Below are 20956 nucleotides of genomic sequence, written 5' to 3' on the forward strand. Positions count from 1 at the left end.
CTCATTTACTATTTGACCTCTATTATAAACTGTTGATAAATGAAGACCTACACCACAATTTCCTATCAAGTAACTTCTCAAATGTTTTCTCTCTCAACTTATCACAGACTGAGTTAAAAGTATAGTCAATGTGACAGTGAAATTACAGGAGAGTACAGTATTAGCATTTAAGTCTGTTCTCATTAGAAGTAGGGATTGTCCAAGATTCTTGCATTGTACCATATACACTGCAAGTGAATAGAGGATGTAATAGTTAAACCAGTGCCTCATTCTTTCCTGTGCTCACTCCACAACCCCGCTCGCTCCCTCCCTCCCTCCAGCTGAGTCAGACAGCCCTCCACCACATTTGACCCCAAAATGACTTTCTGACCATACGACCACATCAGTCAGGCTGCCGATTTCCAATGCTGTATAATATTACCTGACCCTACTGTTGCCTCATCTTGTTTTGCTGCTGAAATCCTCAAAACCTTTGTTACCTCTGGACTAAACTGTTCCAATGCGTTCTTGGTCAGGCTCCCATCTCACCTTTCGTAAATTTAAGTTCATTCAAAACTCCTGCCTGTATCAAGGCCCATTTACCCTTCACCCTGTACTTGCCGATCTACGTTAGTTCCTTGTTTTCAAATTCCGCCATCGCCTGGCCCCGACCTATCTTTACACAGCCTCCTCCCGCTCTATAAGCCAATGAGATATTTGAGATATTTGCACTCCAATTCTGGTCTCCTATCTCAAATTGTGGACACTCCAAGATGGCATTTATGCCTTCAGCTACTTGACCCCTATGCTTTTAATCTCTCCCTCCCACCCACCCATCCTTTGTCCTCTTTCCTCCTGAAACTGCTCTGGGCGACTCCTCTTTTATCGAGCCTTTGGTTATGTCTCCTTATGTAGCTCAAGTTTGTTTGGTGATGCTTTGGTGCAGCACCTTAGGACATTGTAGTACTTTAAAGGTGCTTTATAAATTCACATTAATGTTGATCCACCAAGGCTTGCGGCTCAGTAAGATGAGGAAAGCTGCGGTAATGGATGAAAAAGAGCTAAATGTTAAGTTGTATAGCAGAGATCTGGTTGTAATATTGCATGCTTTAATTCTGAAGAGGTTGAGACCTGGCATTGGAAATACATTAGATAGTAAGATTACCCCCTAGTGTTAGAACCTGCTATTGTTCAATGCATGGGCATCCCAAATCCCAGGAGGGAAACTTGGAATGCCAGTTCATAGATCCTAGTTGCATAGGATGAGATCGCTAATTGAGTTGCTGCACTTAGCCAAGTTTGTATTTGGCTGCAAATATGAAAGAAGTTATGTGGTATCACCAAGCTGGTAAATGTGTGAGGATTAAACTAATTGAGAACAAGATAAAGGTTAGTAGAATGGGCAGACAAGTGGTAGAATTCATTTACTATAGAAATGTGTGAGGTGATTCTTTTTGGCAGAAGCATTAGGGAAAGGCAGGATAGTCTTAAAGGCCCAGCTCTGAAGCATGTGTAGGGACAGTACGGTAGTTACTTTTAAGGGGCATCTTGACAAATACATGAATGAGATGGGAATAGAGGGATATGGTCCCTGGAAGCGTAGGGGGTTTTAGTTAAGTCAGGCAGCATGATCGGTGCAGGCTTGGAGGGCCGAAGGACCTGATCCTGTGCTGTAATTTTCTTTGCTCTTTGACAGAGGGTGCTTGTACATTGATTTTTGAAGGTGGAAGGGCATAGGGAGAGAGGTTTGCAAAATGTTTAGGGGTCTTAAATTTGTAATTAGAAGCATTGAGTACAAAGGTAAGGAGGTCATGCTAAACCTTTATAAATCACTGGTTAGGCTTGAACAGGAATATTGCATTCAATTGGAGTATTGCAATCAAAAAATGGATGGGCAGCAACAGCAGTGTGCCCCTTCAATCTTAAGAGCTGTCAACTTTTTAAAACTTCTGCATGCCTGTGTACAGTACCTTATATTCTAGACACTATTAAAATATGTGCATTACTTATATTTTATCTAAACTTGCCTCAGTGTTGTGCTTTTCTTCTCAACAGCTAAAATCTTCAAAGAAGAATAAAGAGGAATTTGAATATGAAAATGAGGTGTGTATTTAACATGTTTAAAATATTCTTAACCTTAAACCATTTCTATACAGCTAAAAACTATTTAGAAGTGTGTTATGTATGTTTTTATCATAAAATTAATTGATTCAAATGGACACTCAATTTGAAACGGTTAAACTTAATGGTTGCTATTCCTGTTGCTTTTATAAGCAATAATTGGTTGACATGAATTGCATCAACTGTCATTAGCTTTGCACTGTCTTGACGGTTAACATTTTCTTTTCGATTTACATCTGAACTCTTAAGGTCTTTAGAGTGATTAGCAGCCCATTCACCAGACTCCTTTTAATGCAAAACAGCAAAAGAGCTGCTTTGTCATTAATCATACTAAGCAGAAAAGTATTTAACCTCTAAATCTCAACCAGTTTTATAATGCATTGCAAAATAAGATTCTGCAAATCTTCATGGGAAATGTATTGTCTAGATATTGGAGAGAATTTCTAACATTAACTTGGATCACTGAAATACTTAGCATTTGCAGGTGCGGTTCCAGTTATGTCCACGGAGGAATTTATTGCTACCAGATTTAATTTGGCAATGTCTTGAGGAAACTGCTTCAACTGCATCTGCCTGATCAGTTTTGTTTTCTGATTCTCAGTGAGCAAATACATGTTTTACTGTTTTCACATGTAACCCATGTAATGTGCAGTGAAAATTATTAGGTGGCTAGTGTACATCTATTTTGCCTCCAAAGGATCTCATTGTTGAGTTTCTGAACTCTGATACTTCATGCAGAACAGTATTGCAATTATGCCATTGGTTATATTTGTCTTCCAAGTGATCCTGAATGTCAGCAAGAAAAATAATTGTGAAAATAAAATTGACATTTGTATCTTAAACTAAAACCGTACAATAACTGAACCACTTGTGTTGTCCAGTATTTGAGTCACGTTTGCGAATTTGTGCTAAGTTTTGCCTCAACTCTTTTCTAAACTGACTGACTTTTCAGCACCCTGAGTGCACAGGTGTGTGTTTTTAATATATAGACCAGGGGTTTACAGACAAATTGATGCTTGCATTGATACATTTGCTTGTTTGGTTAGTCAGTAAATTAAAAAAATGGCACAATTGTACGATGGTTAGCACTGTTACTTCACAGCACTAAGTTTGATTCTGACCTTGGGTCAATCAAGAGTACCCAGTATTTCAGAAGGATAGGCAGGAAGGAAAAGAAACTGATGTAGCTTTGTTAGTTAAGGAAGAGATCAGTGCTGTAGTGAGAAATTATTTAGGCACTGGAATCCAAGATGTGGAATTAGCCTGAATAGAAATAAGAAATAGCAAAGGAAAATGTCCCTGGTGCGAGTGAACTACAGGTCCCCAACAGTGGGACACAGTATAAACCAAGAAATACTGAGGGCTTGCAAGAAAAGTACAGCAATAATCATGGGTGATTTTAACATGCGTATTGACTGGAATAATCAAATGGGCAAGGGTCACCTTGAGGAAGAGTACATTGAATGTCCTGCAGATTTTTTGTTTGAAGCAATTGTGAAACCAACCAGGGAGTTAGTACAGACTCAATGGTCTGAATGGCCTCCTGCACTGCACGGATTCTGTGGTTCTAAAATATCCATGAACTTAATTGTGAGAAAAGATACCACAAGGTTTTTTTTTTCAACTGAAATGTGGTGGAAAGCCAGGATAGAAATTGAGGCAGTATGTCCTCTTTCCGATTATAATCTATTAGAAAGACTTGCAGGTTTAACCAGGAAAAAGGCATCATTTTATTTGGTTTATGGCTGGGGAGATTTAACTGGTTTTAATAGTTGATCAGAATTCTGCATGCACTTGGCAGGTATTTTAGTGCATTTCAGCATAAATACAGACTTTGGGCAACCACTTCTTCAGTCCTGTGAGATATCTTACTAGGAGACAAACTGAACAGAGGTTCTATTGAACCATAAATTTAAGTTTGCAGTGCATATTGCTGCGTAGCTTGACAAACCTATGCATGCACTTTTGATGGCTTACCAAATAGAACATCAAGTAATTAAACAGATTATTTTTCTCAAGCACTTAATTAGATAGATTTGGTCACCAGATAGTCAACTAATGAAAACCTTTGTACTATTAACGAATTGTAGAATTTGATTGCAGAATGTACTGTGTGCACTTTAGCATTGAAAATCTTACTTTGCTCAAGAATTAGCATAAATAATTTGTGTTCAGAGTGTAGGACTACTTGATACTGCTGTTGTAAATAATGAAAAGAAAAGTGACTGCCCCATTTCACTAACGTTTTTGTTATTTTTTCCCAAAACGAAATGGAAGCATTGTGTCCTCTGAGAAATTTGTCTCCTCCACCTCTTTCCATTCTGAGTAAAGTAGTTTAATAAAGCCTTACTTGTTACTAATAAATAAATAAACAGTTTGAGAGGAAGAAGCTGGAATCAGATGTAACGGTATTACAATGAAATAAAGGTAACTACAAAGCCTTGAGTGAGGAGTTGGCCAGAGTTGATTGGAAAGGGAGCCTAAGCAGGGAAGACAGTGGAAGAACAATGGCAGGAGTTTTTGAGTGTTATTTGGGAGGCGCGACTGAAATTTATCCCAAGGAGGAGGAAACTTGCCAGGGGGAGAATGAGGCATCCATGGCCAACAAGGGAAGTCAAGGACAGCATAAAAGCGAAAAAGTATACAAAGTGGCAAGGATTAGTGGGAAGCCTTTAAAAGTGAGCAGAGGGCAATTAAAAAAGCAATAAGGGGGGAGAAGATGAAAATGAGTGTAAGCTAGCTAATAATATTGAAAAAAACTCTTTTTTTTTAATATGTAAGAGAGAGGCAAAAATAACCATTGGACCGCTGGAAAAGTAATAATAGGAAACAAAGCAATGGCAGAGGAACTGAATAGTTACTTCGCATCAGTCTTCATGGTGGAAGACTCCGTGGGATGCCAGAGCTCCAGGAGAGTCGGGGCACAGCTGTGTAGCAGCCATCACTAAGGAGAAGGTTTTGGGGAAACTGAAAGGTCTGAAGGTGGATAAATCACCTGGACTGGTTGGACTACACCCCAGGGTTCTAAAAGAGATAGATGAAGAAATTGTGGAGGTGTTGATGGTGACCCTTCAGGAATCACTGGAGGCAGGGAGGGTCCCAGAGGACTGGAAAATAGTTAATGTAACATCGCTGTTTAAGAAAGGGAGGGAGGCAGCAGATGGGAAATTATAGGCCAGTTAGCTTGACTTCGGTCATTGGCAAGATTTTAGAGTCCATTGTTAAAAATGAGTTTGCAGAGTACTTGGAAGTGCATAATCAAGTAGGATTGAGTCAGCACAGCTTTGTTAAAGGGAGATAATGTCTGACAAATCTGTTACAGTTCTTTGAGGAGGTAACAAGGAAGTTAGATAAAGGAGAACCAGTGGACATGATTTATTTAGATTTCCAGAAGACCTTTGACAAGATGCCGCATAGGAGACTGTTAAATAAGCTAAGAGCCCATGGTGTTAAGGGTAAGATTCTGGGGATCTTTTTCGGGATGGCAGCCAGCGACGAGTGGTGTGCCTCAGGGCTCAGTGCTAGGACCACAACCTTTTGCAATATACATTAACGATTTGGAGGAAGGAACTGAAGGCTGTTGCTAAGTTTGCAGATGATACAAAGATATGTAGAGGGACAGGTAGTATTGAGGAAGCAGGGGGCTGCAGTAGGACTTGGACAAGTTAGGAGAGTGGTCAAAGTGGCAGGTGGAATATAGTGTGGAAAAATGTGAGATTATACGCTTTGGAAAGAGGAATGGAGGCATAGACTATTTTCTAAATGGGAAATGCTTAGGAAATCAGAAAGACAAAGGGACTTGGAAGTCATTGTTCAAGATTCTCTTAAGGATAATGTGCAAGTTCAGTCAATAGTTAGGAAGGCAAATGCATTCATGTGGAGAGGGTTGAAATACAAGAACAGGGACGTACTTCTGAGGCTGTATAAGGCTGTGGTCAGACCCTTTTGGAGTATTATGAGCAGCTTGGGCCCCATATCCAAGGAAGGACATGCTGGCCTTGGAAGGGTCCAGAGGAGGTTCACAAGAATGATCACTAAAATGAAGAGCTTGTCATATGAGGAATGGTTGAGAATTCTGGGTCTGTACTCGTTGGAGTTAAGAAGGATTAGAGGAGGATCTTATTGAAACTTACGCGATACTGTGAGGCCTGGATAGAGTGGAGGTGGAGAGGATGTTTTCACTTGTAAGAAAAACTGGAACCAGGTGGGTACAACTTCAGGCTAAAGGGATGATCCTTTAAAACAGAAAGGAGGAGGAATTTCTTCTGCCAGAGCATGGTGAATCTCTGGAACGCTTTGCAGCAGAAGACTGTGGAAGCCAGGTCATTGGGTGTCTTTAAGACAAAGATAATAGATTCTTGATTAATAAGGGGATCAGGGGTTGGGGAAAAAGGCAGGAGAATGGGGATGAGAAAAATATCAGCCATGATTGAATGGCGGAGCAGAATCGATGGGCCGAATGGTCTCATTCTGCTCTTATGTCTTATGGTTTCCTATCTCATTCCTCCTTGAAATTTTTCATTTAATTTATCCTATTTTCATCCCTACAGCCAGATAATGAAACTACTCTCGTGCCTTCACCATCTTCTGTTCAGATCATACCTTCATTGCCTCCTGTCCAGATCATATCTAGTGTGTCATTTGAGGTACTGTTGCTGCATTTATTTGTTATCATTACCTATTTAACTCTTTACTGCCCTTTCACAAAGGTACTTAGCTCAGAGAGTGAATTCACCAATCCTGTGCTTCAGCAGGTTCAGTGTATTAATATTTCATGTACAACTCTCTTCAGATTTTATTTTTGTCATTTGCTTTGCAGTAGTTTATGGTTGAGCAGTTCATTATATTTGCCTTGCATGCTTTTCACTGTAAGATACAAACAGGAAATGTACTAGAGGGAACAAAATAATGCCAAATCTATTTGGCTTCTCTCCTTTTCAAATTGTATTGCTTGGAGGAAATGAGTCGTTCACCTCTAGAACAGTGCTGCTCTGTAACTGATTAGATCAAAGTAGTTCAGTATCATTTGCTCCTTTCCGCTGCGAGGTACAATACCAGGGCCAAATCAAGAAAGTTACAATCTACCATTCTGGGTGATGCATCAAATCATCTGGCTGTAACCAGCTTGTAATCAAATTTAAATGTAATCAGCCCCTTGATAGCTGAGCTGAATCATTCAGATAAGAATAATATAAAACTTAATCCCACTCTATGCTCAGGTGATTAAAGCCTTTTTAAAATTTACTCATGGCTTGTGGAGCCAGCATTTATTGCGCATTTCTAATTGCCTTTGAGAAGGTCATGGTGAGCTGTGCTGAACCACTGCAGTCCATGGAGTGCAGATGCAGTGAAGAGTCTGACTACACCAGGTTTAAGTCCAACTGATTTTATTTGATAGTAAACTCACAAGCTTTCGAGGTTAGTCCCTTCGTCAGGTGAATGGAGAGCTCTGGCCCAGAACACTCCATTCACCTGACGAAGGGACGAACCCCGAAAGCTTGAGAGTTTACTATCAAATAAATCAGTTGGACTTAAACCTAGTGTTGTCAGACATTTTACTGTGTTTACCCCAGTCCAACGCCGGCATATCCACATCGTGCAGATGCAGCCACAGTGCCTTAGACAGGGAGTTTGGGATTTTGACCGACAGACAGTAAAAGTCATCAGGGTGGTGTTTGATTCAGAGGGAATCATGAGATGATGGTATGTGTCGTTACCCTTCTGCTTGCTCCTCTTAGGTGGTGTAGGGGTGAATATTTTACTGTTAACAGAGCTGTGATAAGTTGGTGTAATACGTCTTGCAGATATGCACATGACAGTCATGATCGTGGATAGTGTTAAGCTTCAGTGTTGTTGGATCTGTACTCATCCAGGAAAGTGGCAAATATTCCATCACACTCCTGTGCCTTGTAGCTGGTGTATAAGCTATGGGAAATTAGGTGAGATATTCATCCCAGAATTCCCAGACTTTGCCCTGCTTTAGTAGTCATAGTATTTGTATCTGGTCTAGTTAAATTTCTGGTCAATGCTGACCCCCAGGATGTCAATGGTAAAGGATTCAGCAATCTTAATGTAATTGAACATGAAGGGAAGACAGTTAGATTTCCTTTTGTTTGAGATGGCCATTCCTTGGTATCTTTATGGTATGCCTGTTATTTGCCACCTTTCAACCCATGTCAGAAAGTTGTCCCAAAGAGAAAATGCAGAAAAATCTCAGCAGGCCTGGCAGCACCTGTGAGGAGAGAAAAGAGCTGACGTTTTGAGTCCTGATGACCCTTTGTCAAAGCTAAATGGAAAGTGGGAGGTATTTATACTGTAGGGAATGAAAGATGAGTCATTGCCACATAAAACGAGGAGAATGGCTGCTAACGGCAGTCCATAGAGAGAATAAAAGATGTGAATGGCCCAACGGCAAAGAAGCTGAAATCAGAGGGTAGGCTGTGACAAAGATGTGCGTGGAGGGGGGAGATGAGTGGAAGAGAGGTAAAATTGAGGTGACAGGGGGGTAACATAAAGGGAAAGAGTTGGTGGGGAAGAAAAATAAAGAAAGACAATAAAGAAATAAAAGGTGGAGAACAGTTAAAAACTAAATTAACGTTGTCGAGGTGAGGTAGAACTAATCACCTGAAGTTGTTGAATTTGATGTTGAGACCAGAAGGCTGTAGAGTGCCTAGCCAGAAGAAGAGATGAGACGCTTAAGAGTTTGTGATCTTAGTGGAAACCCAACTGGGTGTTTTTGAATAGATTAGTTGTAAAGTGCCACTTGTTAGTACTGTCAATATCCCTTCTATCACTTCGCTAATAATTAAGAGCAGAATAATCAGGTGCTAACTGGCTGAATTGGATTTGTCTTTCTTTTTGTGGATGGGCCTTACCCTGGCAGGCTTCCACATTTTGTGGATGTTAATGTTGTAGCTTGACTATTAGTACAGCACGCTATTAACCATTGCAGCTCGGATTTTTGGGGGCCCCAAAGTCTTTGTTGTATCCAGTGTGCTCAGCTGTTTCTTGATATCACGTAAGTGTGAAATGGATTGGTTGAATGTTGGCATATCTGATGGTGATCTTGGGACAAGGTAGTGAAAAACTACCCACTTGGTACTTCTGATTGAAAATGGTTGTAAACATTTCAGCCTGTCTTTTGCACTGATGCTGGGCAGCTCCGTCATTTGAGGATAGAGACGTTGTGTGTTGATAGTGGTACACAACACATTGGAACATGTCCTTGATGTGGAAAGGGACTTGGTCTCTAAAAGGTTTATGCCATGCAGTGGTCATTCTTACTTATTCTAATGAAGATGGCAACTTCAGGAGAGAGATTGGTGAGCTTGAATAGCTTTCCCCCCTTGGTGTTCTCACCACCTGCTGCAGTTCAGCAGCTTTGACCATAAGAGCTCAACCAGCCCAAGTTTTTAGGTGTTTGGATCACCAATAATCTGTCCTGGTCCCCCCCATGCTGACATTATAGCTACAAAAGCCCACCAACGCCTCTACTTTCTTAGACTGAGAAAATATGGCATGTCAGCTACAACTATCACCACCTTCTACAGATGCACCACAGAAAGCATTCTTTCTAGTTGTATCACAGCTTGTGTGGCTTCTGCTCTGTCCAAGACTGCAAGAAACCACAAAAGGGCGTGAATCTAGCCTAATGCATCACGCAAACAGGCCCCCCATCCATTGACTCTGTCTACACTTCGTGCTGCCTCGGAAAAGCACCCAGCATAATTAAGGACCCCTCGCACCCCAGACATTCTCCCTTCCACCTTCTTCCATTGGGAAAAAGATACAAAATTCTGAGATCACGTACCAACCAATTCGAGAACAGCTTCTTCCCTGCTGCTGTTAGACTTTTGACTGGATTTGCATTGCATTAAGTTGATCTTTCTCTATACCGTAGCTATAACTACAATACTACATTCTGCACACTCTTGTTTTCTTCCCACTGAATGGTATGCTTTCACTGTATAGGGCGCAAGAAACAATACATTTCACTATATGCTAATATAGTGACAATAAGTCAAACCAATGAAAAGTGGTGCTACCATGACAGTGGAATTCCCACCCTAAAGTGCATTTGTGCCCTTGCTATCCTTTGCTTCTAAGAGTGGGTGGCATTGTGGCATAGTGGTTAGCACTGTTGCCTCACAGCACCAGGGATCCAGGCTCAATTCTGGCCTTGGGTCATTGCATAGAGTCTGCACGTTCTCCCTGCTAGTGCTAATCAGCAATTTTTTTGTCCATGTTTGACCTGATGCCATAACATATCATGAGATCTGGAATTAATATTGCGGAATCCAGGGCCACGTTATCCTGACATACCATTGCTGATCCTTTGCTAAATTTGCCCTTCTAGTGGGACAGGGCATACCCAGGTATGGTGATGAATTAAGAACATTGATTGTAATGTGTATCTGTGAATATGACCATGTCAGGCTGATGCTTGACTGGCTTGTGGAACAGGTGTCCCAATTTACATTCATCACTTGCTGTTGTGGTATTTGAGCTCATGTCCCTGGAGCTTCTAGATTGTCCAGAAGTTCTAGAAGTCCAGGCTTCTAGATTGCTAGTCTGTTAACATTAACACCATGCCGATGGTCAAAAAGGACCGTAGGAGGAGAGGTAATCAGCCGTGGATAACGAAGGAGGTGAAGGAAAGTGTTAAATTAAAAGCAGAGGCGTTTAGAGTAGCTAAGAGTAGTGGGCGAGAAGAGGATTGGGAGAGGTTTAAATGTCAACAAAGATTGACAAAGAAGTTGATAAAGAAGGGTAGGAGAAACTATGAAGCTGGGCTGGCGCTTAATATAAAAAAGGATAGCAAGAGTTTTTATAAATATATAAAAAGGAAGAGGCTGGCTAGGGTGAACGTTGGTCCCTTAGAGGATGAGAAGGGGGACTTAGTGGTAGGGGATGGGGATATGGCTGAGGTCTTGAATAACTTTTTTGTTTCGGTCTTCACGGAGGAGGACGTGAATAATTTACCAGGTGTTAGAGATGGAAAGGTGGTAGGACTGGAGGGTCTCGATGACATTACTGTTACTAGAGAGGTGGTGCTCGACAGACTGGAGGGGCTGATGGTGGACAAGCCTCCAGGACTGGATGGAATGCATCCGAGGGTCCTGAAAGAAATGGCGGAGGTGATAGTGGATGCCTTGGTGGTTATTTTCCAGACGTCGCTGGATTCCGGGGAAGTGCTGGAAGATTGGAAAACAGCTAATGTTACGCCGTTGTTTAAGAAGGGTGCCAGGCAAAAGGCGGGGAATTATAGGCCTGTTAGTTTAACGTCTGTTGTAGGTAAAATGTTAGAATCCGTCATCAAGGAGGAAATAGCGAGGCATCTTGAGGGGAACTGCTTGATAGAGCAGACGCAGCACGGTTTCCTAAAAGGGAAGTCGTGTCTGACAAATTTACTGGAGTTCTATGAGGATGTGTCTAGGGCGGTGGATAGAGGAGAGCCGGTGGATGTGGTCTTCCTGGATTTTCAGAAGGCGTTTGACAAGGTACCTCACAAGAGGTTATTACAGAAGGTCAGGGGGCATGGAGTTGGGGGTAGGGTGTTAGCGTGGATAGAGGACTGGTTGTCAAATAGGAGGCAGAGAGTGGGGGTCAATGGGTGCTATTCAGATTGGCGGATGGTGACTAGTGGATTGCCCCAGGGGTCGGTGCTGGGGCCTCAGCTATTTACCATTTATATAGATGATCTGGAGGAGGGAACCGAGTGTATGGTGTCGAAATTTGCTGATGACACCAAAATTGGTGGAAAGGCAAATTGTGCAGAGGGTGTGGAGAGTCTACAGAAGGATCTAGATAGGCTGGGCGAATGAGCCAGGAAATGGCAAATGGAATTTAATGTTGGTAAGTGCGAGGTGGTCCACTTTGGTAGGAATAATGGTAGGAAGGATTATCACTTACGTGGAGAAAAACTGCAGCAGGCGACGGTGCAGAGGGACCTCGGGGTCCTTGTGCCTGAGTCGCAAAAACCCAGCTTGCAGGTGCAGCAGGTGGTCAGGAAGGCGAATGGGATGCTGGCTTTCATCGCGAGGGGGATTGAATATAAAAGTAGGGAGGTCTTGCAGCGGCTGTATAGGGCGTTGGTGAGGCCGCAGCTGGAGTACTGTGTGCAGTTTTGGGCGCCGTACTTACGCAAGGATATTTTAGCCTCGGAGGGAGTGCAGAGGAGGTTTACTAGGCTGATTCGGGAGTTGAGGGGGTTGAGCTATGAGGAGAGGCTGAATAGATTAGGCTTGTACTCGTTAGAGTTTAGAAGAATGAGGGGAGATCTCATTGAGACGTATAAGATGATGAATGGGATGGATAGGATAGAGGTGGAGAGACTCTTCCCGCTCAGAAAGGATAGTAGGACTAGGGGGCATAGCCTCAAGATAAAGGGGGGGCGGTTTAGAACAGAGTTGAGGAGGAACTTCTTCACTCAAAGGGTGGTGAATCTCTGGAATTCTCTGCCCGTTGAAGTGGTGGAGGCTGCCTCGCTAAATATTTTTAAGATGCGGGTTGATGGGTTTTTGATAAGAGAGAGGATTAAGGGTTATGGGGAGAGGGCGGGAATGTGGAACTGAGCCACGACAGATCAGCCATGATCTTATTGAATGGCGGGGCAGGCTCGAAGGGCTAGTTGGCCTACTCCTGCTCCTATTTCTTATGTTCTTATGCTGTCTTTCTTGATTGGAGTGGTGTTGGGGAAATTAGAATGGGCCTCTGCACCTCTGATTGTGGGAGGGAAAATCAGCAGGTGTTCTTGCTCTTGATTTGCTATTTCATCATCTTTGTGAGAAGGACATTGGATGATGTTGAACAGCCTGGTGACGCTTATTATTGCACAAGAATAAATATCCTTATGAGGTAGTGTAAACTTGAAGAATAAATATATGCCAACAGAAGTCAGAATAATCCCTTTGGAATTTAATTTTCTGTCAGTTTTGGAATTTTCTTGTTAGTAATAAACGAATAAAAGATTTGTCCCCTAGTTTAAAAAAAACAATATTGCATTCTGTCACAGGAGGATGATGGATCTGTTGGTTTCTCCACTCAGCCCTCATCAGTTCCTTTCGGTCTCAAACCTAGATCAGGTAAGTCATGCTGTTATTGCCTTTGAATTTGTTTCCTTTCCACATGCAATTATTCTTCATGTTAAGCACAAGTTAGCTGGTAAAATCTTTACAACATTAATTTATAACTAAATTTGTTTCATTGTTAAATTGGATTATCAGTATAATTTGATTCAAGTGAAGCTTAATTATTCAAAGATTCAATTTAGCATAAATATTCTGCACATCTTACCTGACTGCACACAGCTTGCAAACCTGAAGTCTGCTAGTTATCGCTGTGGTCAAATTAATTGTAACACAAAAGAACTTAAGAAATAGGAGCAGGAGTCGGTCATCTAGCCCTTCGAGCCTGCCCTGCCATTTAATAAGATCATGGCTGATCTGAAGTGGATCAGTTCCACTCTCCCGCTTTCTCCCCATGACCCTTAATTCTCCTGTCCATCTGAAATCTATCTACATGTGACTTAAACATATTCAGTGAGGTAGCCTCCACCACTTCAATGGGCAGAGAATTCCAGAGATTCACCACCCTTTGAGTGAAGAAGTCCCTCCTCAACTCTGTTCTGACCTGCCCCCTACTTATTTTGAGGCTGTGCCCTCTAGTTCTGCTATCCTTTCTAAGTGGGAAGAATCTCTCTACCTCTACCCTATCTAGCCCTTTCATTATCTTGTAAGATCCCCCCTCAGCCTTCTAAACTCTAACGAGTACAGACCCAGTCTATTCAATCTCTCTTCATAAGCTAATCCCCTCATCTCCGGTATCAGCGTGGTGAACCTTCTCTGTACTCCCTCCAAGGCCAATATATCCTTTCTCAAATAAGGGAACCAAAACTGCACACAGTACTCCAGTTGTGGCCTCACCAGTGCCCTGTACAGCTACAGCAAGACCTCCCTGCTTTTATATTCTATCCCCCTCACTATAAAGGCCAACATTCCATTCGCCTTCTTGATCACCTGCTGCACCTGCAGACTGGGTTTTTGCAATTCGTGCAGAAGGACCCCCAGGTCCCTCTGCGCTGTAACATGCTGCAGCTTTTCACCCTTTAAATAATAATCCCTCCTACTATTATTTCTACCAAAGTGGATAACTTCACGTTTGCTAACATTATACTCCATCTGCCAGGTCCTTGCCCACTCACTCAGCCTATCCAGATCTCTCTGCAGACTTTCTGCACCTTCCACGCAATTCGCTTTTCCACTCATCTTCATGTCGTCAGCAAATTTCGTTACCCTACACTCAGCTCCCTCCTCCAGATCGTCTATGTAAATGGTAAACAGTTGAGGCCCAAAGATGCACTTCCAAAGAAATATCTCCAAATACAGAGCAACTGAAAATCTCTATAATAAGAGCAAGGATCTCTAACTTTAAACTATGCTAATTGCAGAAAGGTAGTTTTACTTTGGAAGTAGTTTTACTACTCTCTGCCATCCAGAAACTTTTGGGTTGTATTAATTTGTTGAAGGATGTCTAACTTTTATACAAATGACAAGGTACACAGAATCAGGAAACAAACTTATATTGAGACATTGAGGATTATTAGATTATTTTATACACATGAATGCCGATATTAATGTAAAATTAAAAAAGAATAAAGGTGGGAAAATTCTGTAATTGCATGTAGCATTTCACAATGTTACGTGTGTTATTAAGTTCCTTAAGTACTTTATTTTGGGTACTAGATAGATGTATATAGGGCATGCAACAGTATCTTGTCATAAGTTACACTTGCCCATGCATGTTTTGGTGTTTTAAGTTTGCATAGCAAGTTGTTTAATGTGTGAACTGAGAATATGTCATTTGGGTATCTGATTGAAGAGGGCAAACAGTATTTGTAATTGCATAATTGTGAAATTGACAACAGAAGACTAAGAAGGAATTTCATCATTAAAGGCACTTGAAATGGACAAGATATAACTTTTGGTGGTGGGCTTGATTGTATCTACCAGGAATTTCATACGTTCAATGCATTTTTCTGTTTGGGAAGATTGTAATACCACCTTTGCGAAGGTGGTAGAATAGTGCATATCGGACAACTTCATGCATCTGCACGTTAATAATGGAGTTCCATTGGCTCTGCTGTTAATTAATCACCAAATTATGAGCCATTATCATATTTAAGCAGTGAAAGCCTGATGAAATTGTTACTTATAAACCCAAATTGAGAGAGAATTTGAAAATAAACTGCCACACGAGACAGTTCCCCGACTGTCTCGTTGGAGACAGGGAGGGAGAGATTACATAATTGAGAAGGCCTATTGTTCTAATATGCCATTCATCCATTCTGATTCTGAATGGCATTGAACAAGATCTATGAAATGTCTTCAAACTGGAAACCACTCTTCTTAGTCCTTTAACTGCAGACAATGCAGTTGGGTAACTTTGCTCCCAAAAAATGCTGGAGGTTCACTTTAAATGTTTGCAACCTAGCTAACCTGATACAGCTCCACAGAACACGTCTGTCTCCATGCTTTCAAGTAATGTTTAACTTTTTTGTTTGTACTGTAATTTACACAGCATTTACACGCCCACCTCGTCAGGAATTTGGAGCAGTGGACCCAGGTTTCACTATTAGAAGAAAGATGGAACACCTGCGAGAAGAATTGGAACAAATTAGGCAGCTTAAACAGGTGAACAATGTGGAACTATCTTTATGGAATGCTGTTAGTAACATTAAATTCAGTACAGTGCTGCAGTAATGTGGAAAAACATTAGCCATGTAATTTTTTTTCTCTTTTGGATTTGTCCTGAAAAAGAATTTTGAACTCTGAGATAGGTGTGAAATACTTGGAATTGCTGGTTTGCAATTTGACACCTTCGAATGCACAAGTAGTGACACATTTAAAGGTATAGGTTTAAGTATCGTTTTTCCGAATGCAGACTGAAACAAATATACTTAAATGTTTACGCTGTGATTTTTTTAAATACTTATTATCAAAGTTTATTAACTCCTGGGAACCTGTTAGCCTGTCCATGTGTAGAAATGGGAGTAGGTGATTCAGCATCTCAAACCAACACCCTATTAAACACTCCATACATATATGGCAGCGGATTATAGGCCAGTTAGTAAGGCAGGGAATTATAGACTGGTTAGTTTAACGTCTGTAGTTGGAAAAATGCTAGAATCTGTCATAAGAACATAAGAAATAGGAGCAGGAGTAGGCCATCTAGCCCTTCGAGCCTGCCCCGCCATTCAATAAGATCATGGCTGATCTGTCGTGGCTCAGTTCCACATTCCCGCCCTCTCCCCATAACCTTTAATCCCCTCGCTTATCAAAAACCCATCAACCCGCGTCTTAAAAATATTTAGCGAGGTAGCCTCCACCACTTCAACGGGCAGAGAATTCCAGAGATTCACCACCTTTTGAGTGAAGAAGTTCCTCCTCAACTCCGTTCTAAACCGCCCCCCCTTTATCTTGAGGCTGTGCCCCCTAGTCCTACTGTCCTTTCTGAGCAGGAAGAGTCTCTCCACCTCTATCCTATCCATCCCATTCATCATCTTATACGTCTCAATGAGATCTCCCCTCATTCTTCTAAACTCTAACGAGTACAAGCCTAGTTTATTCAGCCTCTCCTCATAGCTCAACCCCCTCAACTCCGGCATCAGCCTAGTAAACCTCCTCTGCACTCCCTCCAAGGCCAAAATATCCTTGCGTAAGTACGGCGCCCAAAACTGCACACAGTCCTCCAGCTGCGGCCTCACCAATGCCCTATACAGCCGCAGCAAGACCTCCCTACTTCTATATTCAATCCCCCTCGCTATGAAGGCCAGCATCCCATTAGCATTCCTGACCACCTGCTGCACCTGCAAGCTGGGTTTTTGCGACTCATGCACAAGGACCCCGAGGTCCCTCTGCACCGTCGCCTGCTGCAGTTTTTCTCCACGTAATAATCCTTCCTACCATTATTCCTACCAAAGTGGACCACCTCGCACTTGCCAACATTAAATTCCATTTGCCATTTCCTGGCCCATTCGCCCAGCCTATCTAGATCCTTCTGCAGACTCTCCACACCCTCCGCACAATTTGCCGTTCCACCAATCTTGGTGTCATCAGCAAATTTCGACACCATACACTCGGTTCCCTCCTCCAGATCATGTATATAAATGGTAAATAGCTGAGGCCCCAGCACCGACCCCTGGGGCACTCCACTAGTCACCAACCGCCAATCCGAATAGCACCCATTGACCCCCACTCTCTGCCTCCTGTTTGACAACCAATCCTCTATCCACGCTAACACCCTATCCCCAACTCCATGTCCCAAGATCTTCTGCAATAACCTCTTGTGAGGTACCTGGTCAAACGCCTTCTGAAAATCAAGAAAGACCACATCCACCGGCTCTCCTTTATCCACCGCCCTAGACACATCCTCATAGAACTCCAGTAAATTTGTCAGACACGACCTTTAACGAAACCATGCTGCGTCTGCTCTATCAAGCAATTCCCCTCAAGATGCCTCGCTATTTCCTCCTTGATGACGGATTCTAACATTTTACCTACAACAGACGTTAAACTAACAGGCCTATAATTCCCTGCCTTTTGCCTGGCACCCTTCTTAAACAACGGCGTAACGTGAGCCGTTTTCCAATCTTCCGGCACTTCCCCGGAATCCAGCGACATCTGGAAAATAACCTCCAAGGCATCCACTATCACCTCCGCCATTTCTTTCAGAACCCTCGGATTCATTCCATCCGGTCCTGGGGACTTGTCCACCATCAGCCCCTCCAGTCTGTCGAGCACCACCTCTCTAGTAACAGTAATGTCATTGAGACCCTCCAGTCCTACCACCTTTCCATCTCTAACACCCGGCAAATTATTCATGTCCTCCTCCATGAAGACCGAAACAAAAAAGTTATTCAAGACCTCAGCCATATCCCCATCCCCTACCACTAAGTCCCCCTTCTCATCCTCTAAGGGTCCAACGTTCACCCTAGCCAGCCTCTTCCTTTTTATATATTTATAAAAACTCTTGCTATCCTTTTTTATATTAAGCGCTAGCCCAGCTTCATAGTTTCTCCTACCCTTCTTTATCAACTTCTTTGTCAATCTTTGTTGACATTTAAACCTCTCCCAATCCTCTTCTCGCCCACTACTCTTAGCTACTCTAAACGCCTCTGCTTTTAATTTAACACTTTCCTTCACCTCCTTCGTTATCCATGGCTTATTACCTCTCCTCCTACTGTCCTTTTTGACCATCGGAATAAATTTCTGCTGAGCACCAAGAAAGATCTCCTTAAAGATCCTCCACTGCTCCTCAGCAGACCTACCTTCCAACGTGCTCCCCCAGTCCACATTCGCCAATTCTTCTCTCATCCTACCGTACTCCCCTCTGTTCAAACAAAGGACGCGTGTCAGGGAACCCACTTTCTCCTCCTCCATCTGCACCAGAAACTCCTCCATACAATGATCACTCTCCCCAAGAGGATCCTTCACTGCAAGGTCCCTAATTCTACCCGCCTCATTACATAACACCAGATCCAAGATAGATCGCTCCCTCGTCGGCTCCAACACACACTGTTCACGGAAACTATCCCGGCAGCATTCCAAGAACTCCTCCTCGAGCCCACCGCGTCCAACGTGGGTCGACCAATCAATATGCAGATTGAAATCCCCCATAATTACGGCCGTCCCATTCCTGCACGCCGCACTTATTTGCGTGTTAACAGCCTGCCCCACCTCCAGATCATTATTTGGGGGCCTATAGACGACACCCACCAGCGTCTTCCTCCCTTTGCTGTTCCTAATCTCTACCCACAACGATTCCGCTTTCTGCTCTTTGGCTCCAATATCATCCCTTGCTACCACCCTGATGCTATCCTTAATCAGCAGAGCTACGCACCCCCCCCCCCCCCTTTTTTTTTCTTCCCGCCTATCCTTCCTAAACACTTGATCCCCCTGGACATTCAGCTCTCAGTCCCTGTCACCTTGCAGCCACGTCTCTGCAATGGCCACCAGATCATGTCCATTTGTGCTGATATGCGCCACCAGCTCATCCACTTTATTCTGAATGCTTCGTGCATTCAGATACAGTGCCTTCATCCCAGCCTTCACCTGGGCCCTATTTACATCAAAGAAGAAATAGCGAGGCACCTAGAAAAGAATGGTTTGATCGAGCAGACACAGCACGAATTCGTTAAGGGGAAGTCGTGTTTGACAAATTTATTGGATTTCTGAGGATGTGACTAGTGCGGTAGACAGAGGGGAACTGGTGGATGTGGTGTTTTTAGATTTCCAAAAGGCGTTTAGATTTCCAAAAGGCGATTGATAAGGTGCCTCACAAAAGGTTGCTACAGAAGGTCAGGGTGCACGGAGTTGGGGGTAAGGTGTTTAGTGTGGATAGAGGATTGGCTGTCTAATAGGAAACAAAGAGTTGGTATCAATGGATGCTATTCTGGTTAGCAGTTGGTGACCAGTGGAGTGCCACAGGGATCGGTGCTGGGGCCTCAACTGTTTACCATTTATATAGATGATCTGGAGGAAGGGACTGAGTGTAGGGTGACGAAATTTGCTGATGAACGAAGATGAGTGGAAAAGCAAATTGCGTGGAGGGTGTGGAAAGTCTGCAGAGAGATCTGGATAGGCTGAGCGAGTGGGCAAGCACCTGGCAGATGGAATATAATGTTAGCAAGTGTGAGGTTATCTACTTTGGCAGGAATAATAGTAGGAGGGATTATTATTTAAAGGGTGAAAAGCTGCAACATGCTACGGTACAGAGGGACCTGGGGGTCCGTGTGCACGAGTCGCAAAAAACCCAGTCTGGGAAGAGGAAAATCAGATGGTTTTTGAGGCAGGACAAGTGAAAGATATGAAGGATTATGCTCTTTTCTCAGTTAGCGCTCCATATATATGAAAATGACCTGTCCAAAGAAGAGTCAGATTGGACTTAAAGCATTAACTCTGTTTCTGTCTCCATGGCTGTTGCCGTATCAACTGAAGTTTTCCTAAGGATTTCCAATATCTGTGTTAGTTTTGCTTTTACTTCAATATGATAAATCCAATATTGTATATTGGAAAAAAAAGCAAAAATTCCACTGAAAATTGCAAACCATGTTTCTCTTGCATGTGGCTATTCTTTGTTTCGTTTTATATCATTGCTTATGGAAAGATGAAATAAATCCTTTTCTGTCCTTAAACAGAACCTTGAATTAAGGTTAAAAGTCGTTTTGCCGGAAGATGTCGGTGCAGCTTTAATGGATGGGGTGGTACTTTGCCATCTTGCCAATCATATTCGGCCACGGTCGGTGGCCAGTATCCATGTCCCATCACCAGCAGTGGTAAGTTCATCTGTAGTAAAATAAATAAGCTGCCTTAAACAAATACTTCTCTCAATTCAAACCAAGTTTGTTTTTTAAGTGGAATTTTAAAAAATCCTTCACAAACTGATGTGGTTGTGAGCAAATTGTCTAGCTAGATAGCACATTTAATGGAAAAGTTAAAATGATGAATAAAATCTTGGTTAAGAAATCCTTAACATAAATGCCATAATTTAGTTTGCGTGATTAACTTCTTAATCATGATATCATTGGATAAACTTGATTGTGGTGGCACAGTGGTTAGCTGTACTTCCTCACAGAGCCAGTGCTCCAGTCTTGGGTGACTGTTTGGAGTTTGTACATTCTCGCTATGGGTTTCCTCCCACAGTCCAAAAATGTGCAGGTTGGGAAGATTGCTATGCTAAATTATTCCTTAGTGTGCAAAGATGTGTCAGTTAGGTGGATTAGCCACAATAAATGTTACAGGATAGGGAGGAGGGGAGAGTCTAGGTGGGATTCTGCTTCGGTGCCGATTCGACAGGC

At 42.6% G+C, this 20956-nt stretch overlaps 1 protein-coding gene across 5 annotated transcripts in view; it reads left to right on the plus strand.

Annotated features, from left to right (window-relative positions):
• Positions 1-20956, plus strand: part of lrch2 (leucine-rich repeats and calponin homology (CH) domain containing 2) — a 188811-nt gene that overhangs the window by 144445 nt on the left and 23410 nt on the right. For 4 of the 5 annotated variants that reach the window (XM_080187748.1, XM_080187749.1, XM_080187745.1 and 1 more), the window contains 5 exons: positions 2035-2082; positions 6651-6746; positions 13115-13184; positions 15679-15791; positions 20297-20434. In XM_080187748.1, coding sequence (XP_080043874.1) covers positions 2035-2082; positions 6651-6746; positions 13115-13184; positions 15679-15791; positions 20297-20434 — 465 coding nt within the window. The remainder of the gene's footprint in view (positions 1-2034; positions 2083-6650; positions 6747-13114; positions 13185-15678; positions 15792-20296; positions 20435-20956) is intronic. The other variant, XM_080187747.1, reaches the window with a different exon arrangement.

The sequence above is a fragment of the Carcharhinus amblyrhynchos genome, chromosome 4 (assembly GCF_965287045.1).
Source record: "Carcharhinus amblyrhynchos chromosome 4, sCarAmb.v2.hapA, whole genome shotgun sequence".
In the NCBI taxonomy this organism is placed as follows: Eukaryota; Metazoa; Chordata; class Chondrichthyes; order Carcharhiniformes; family Carcharhinidae; genus Carcharhinus; species Carcharhinus amblyrhynchos.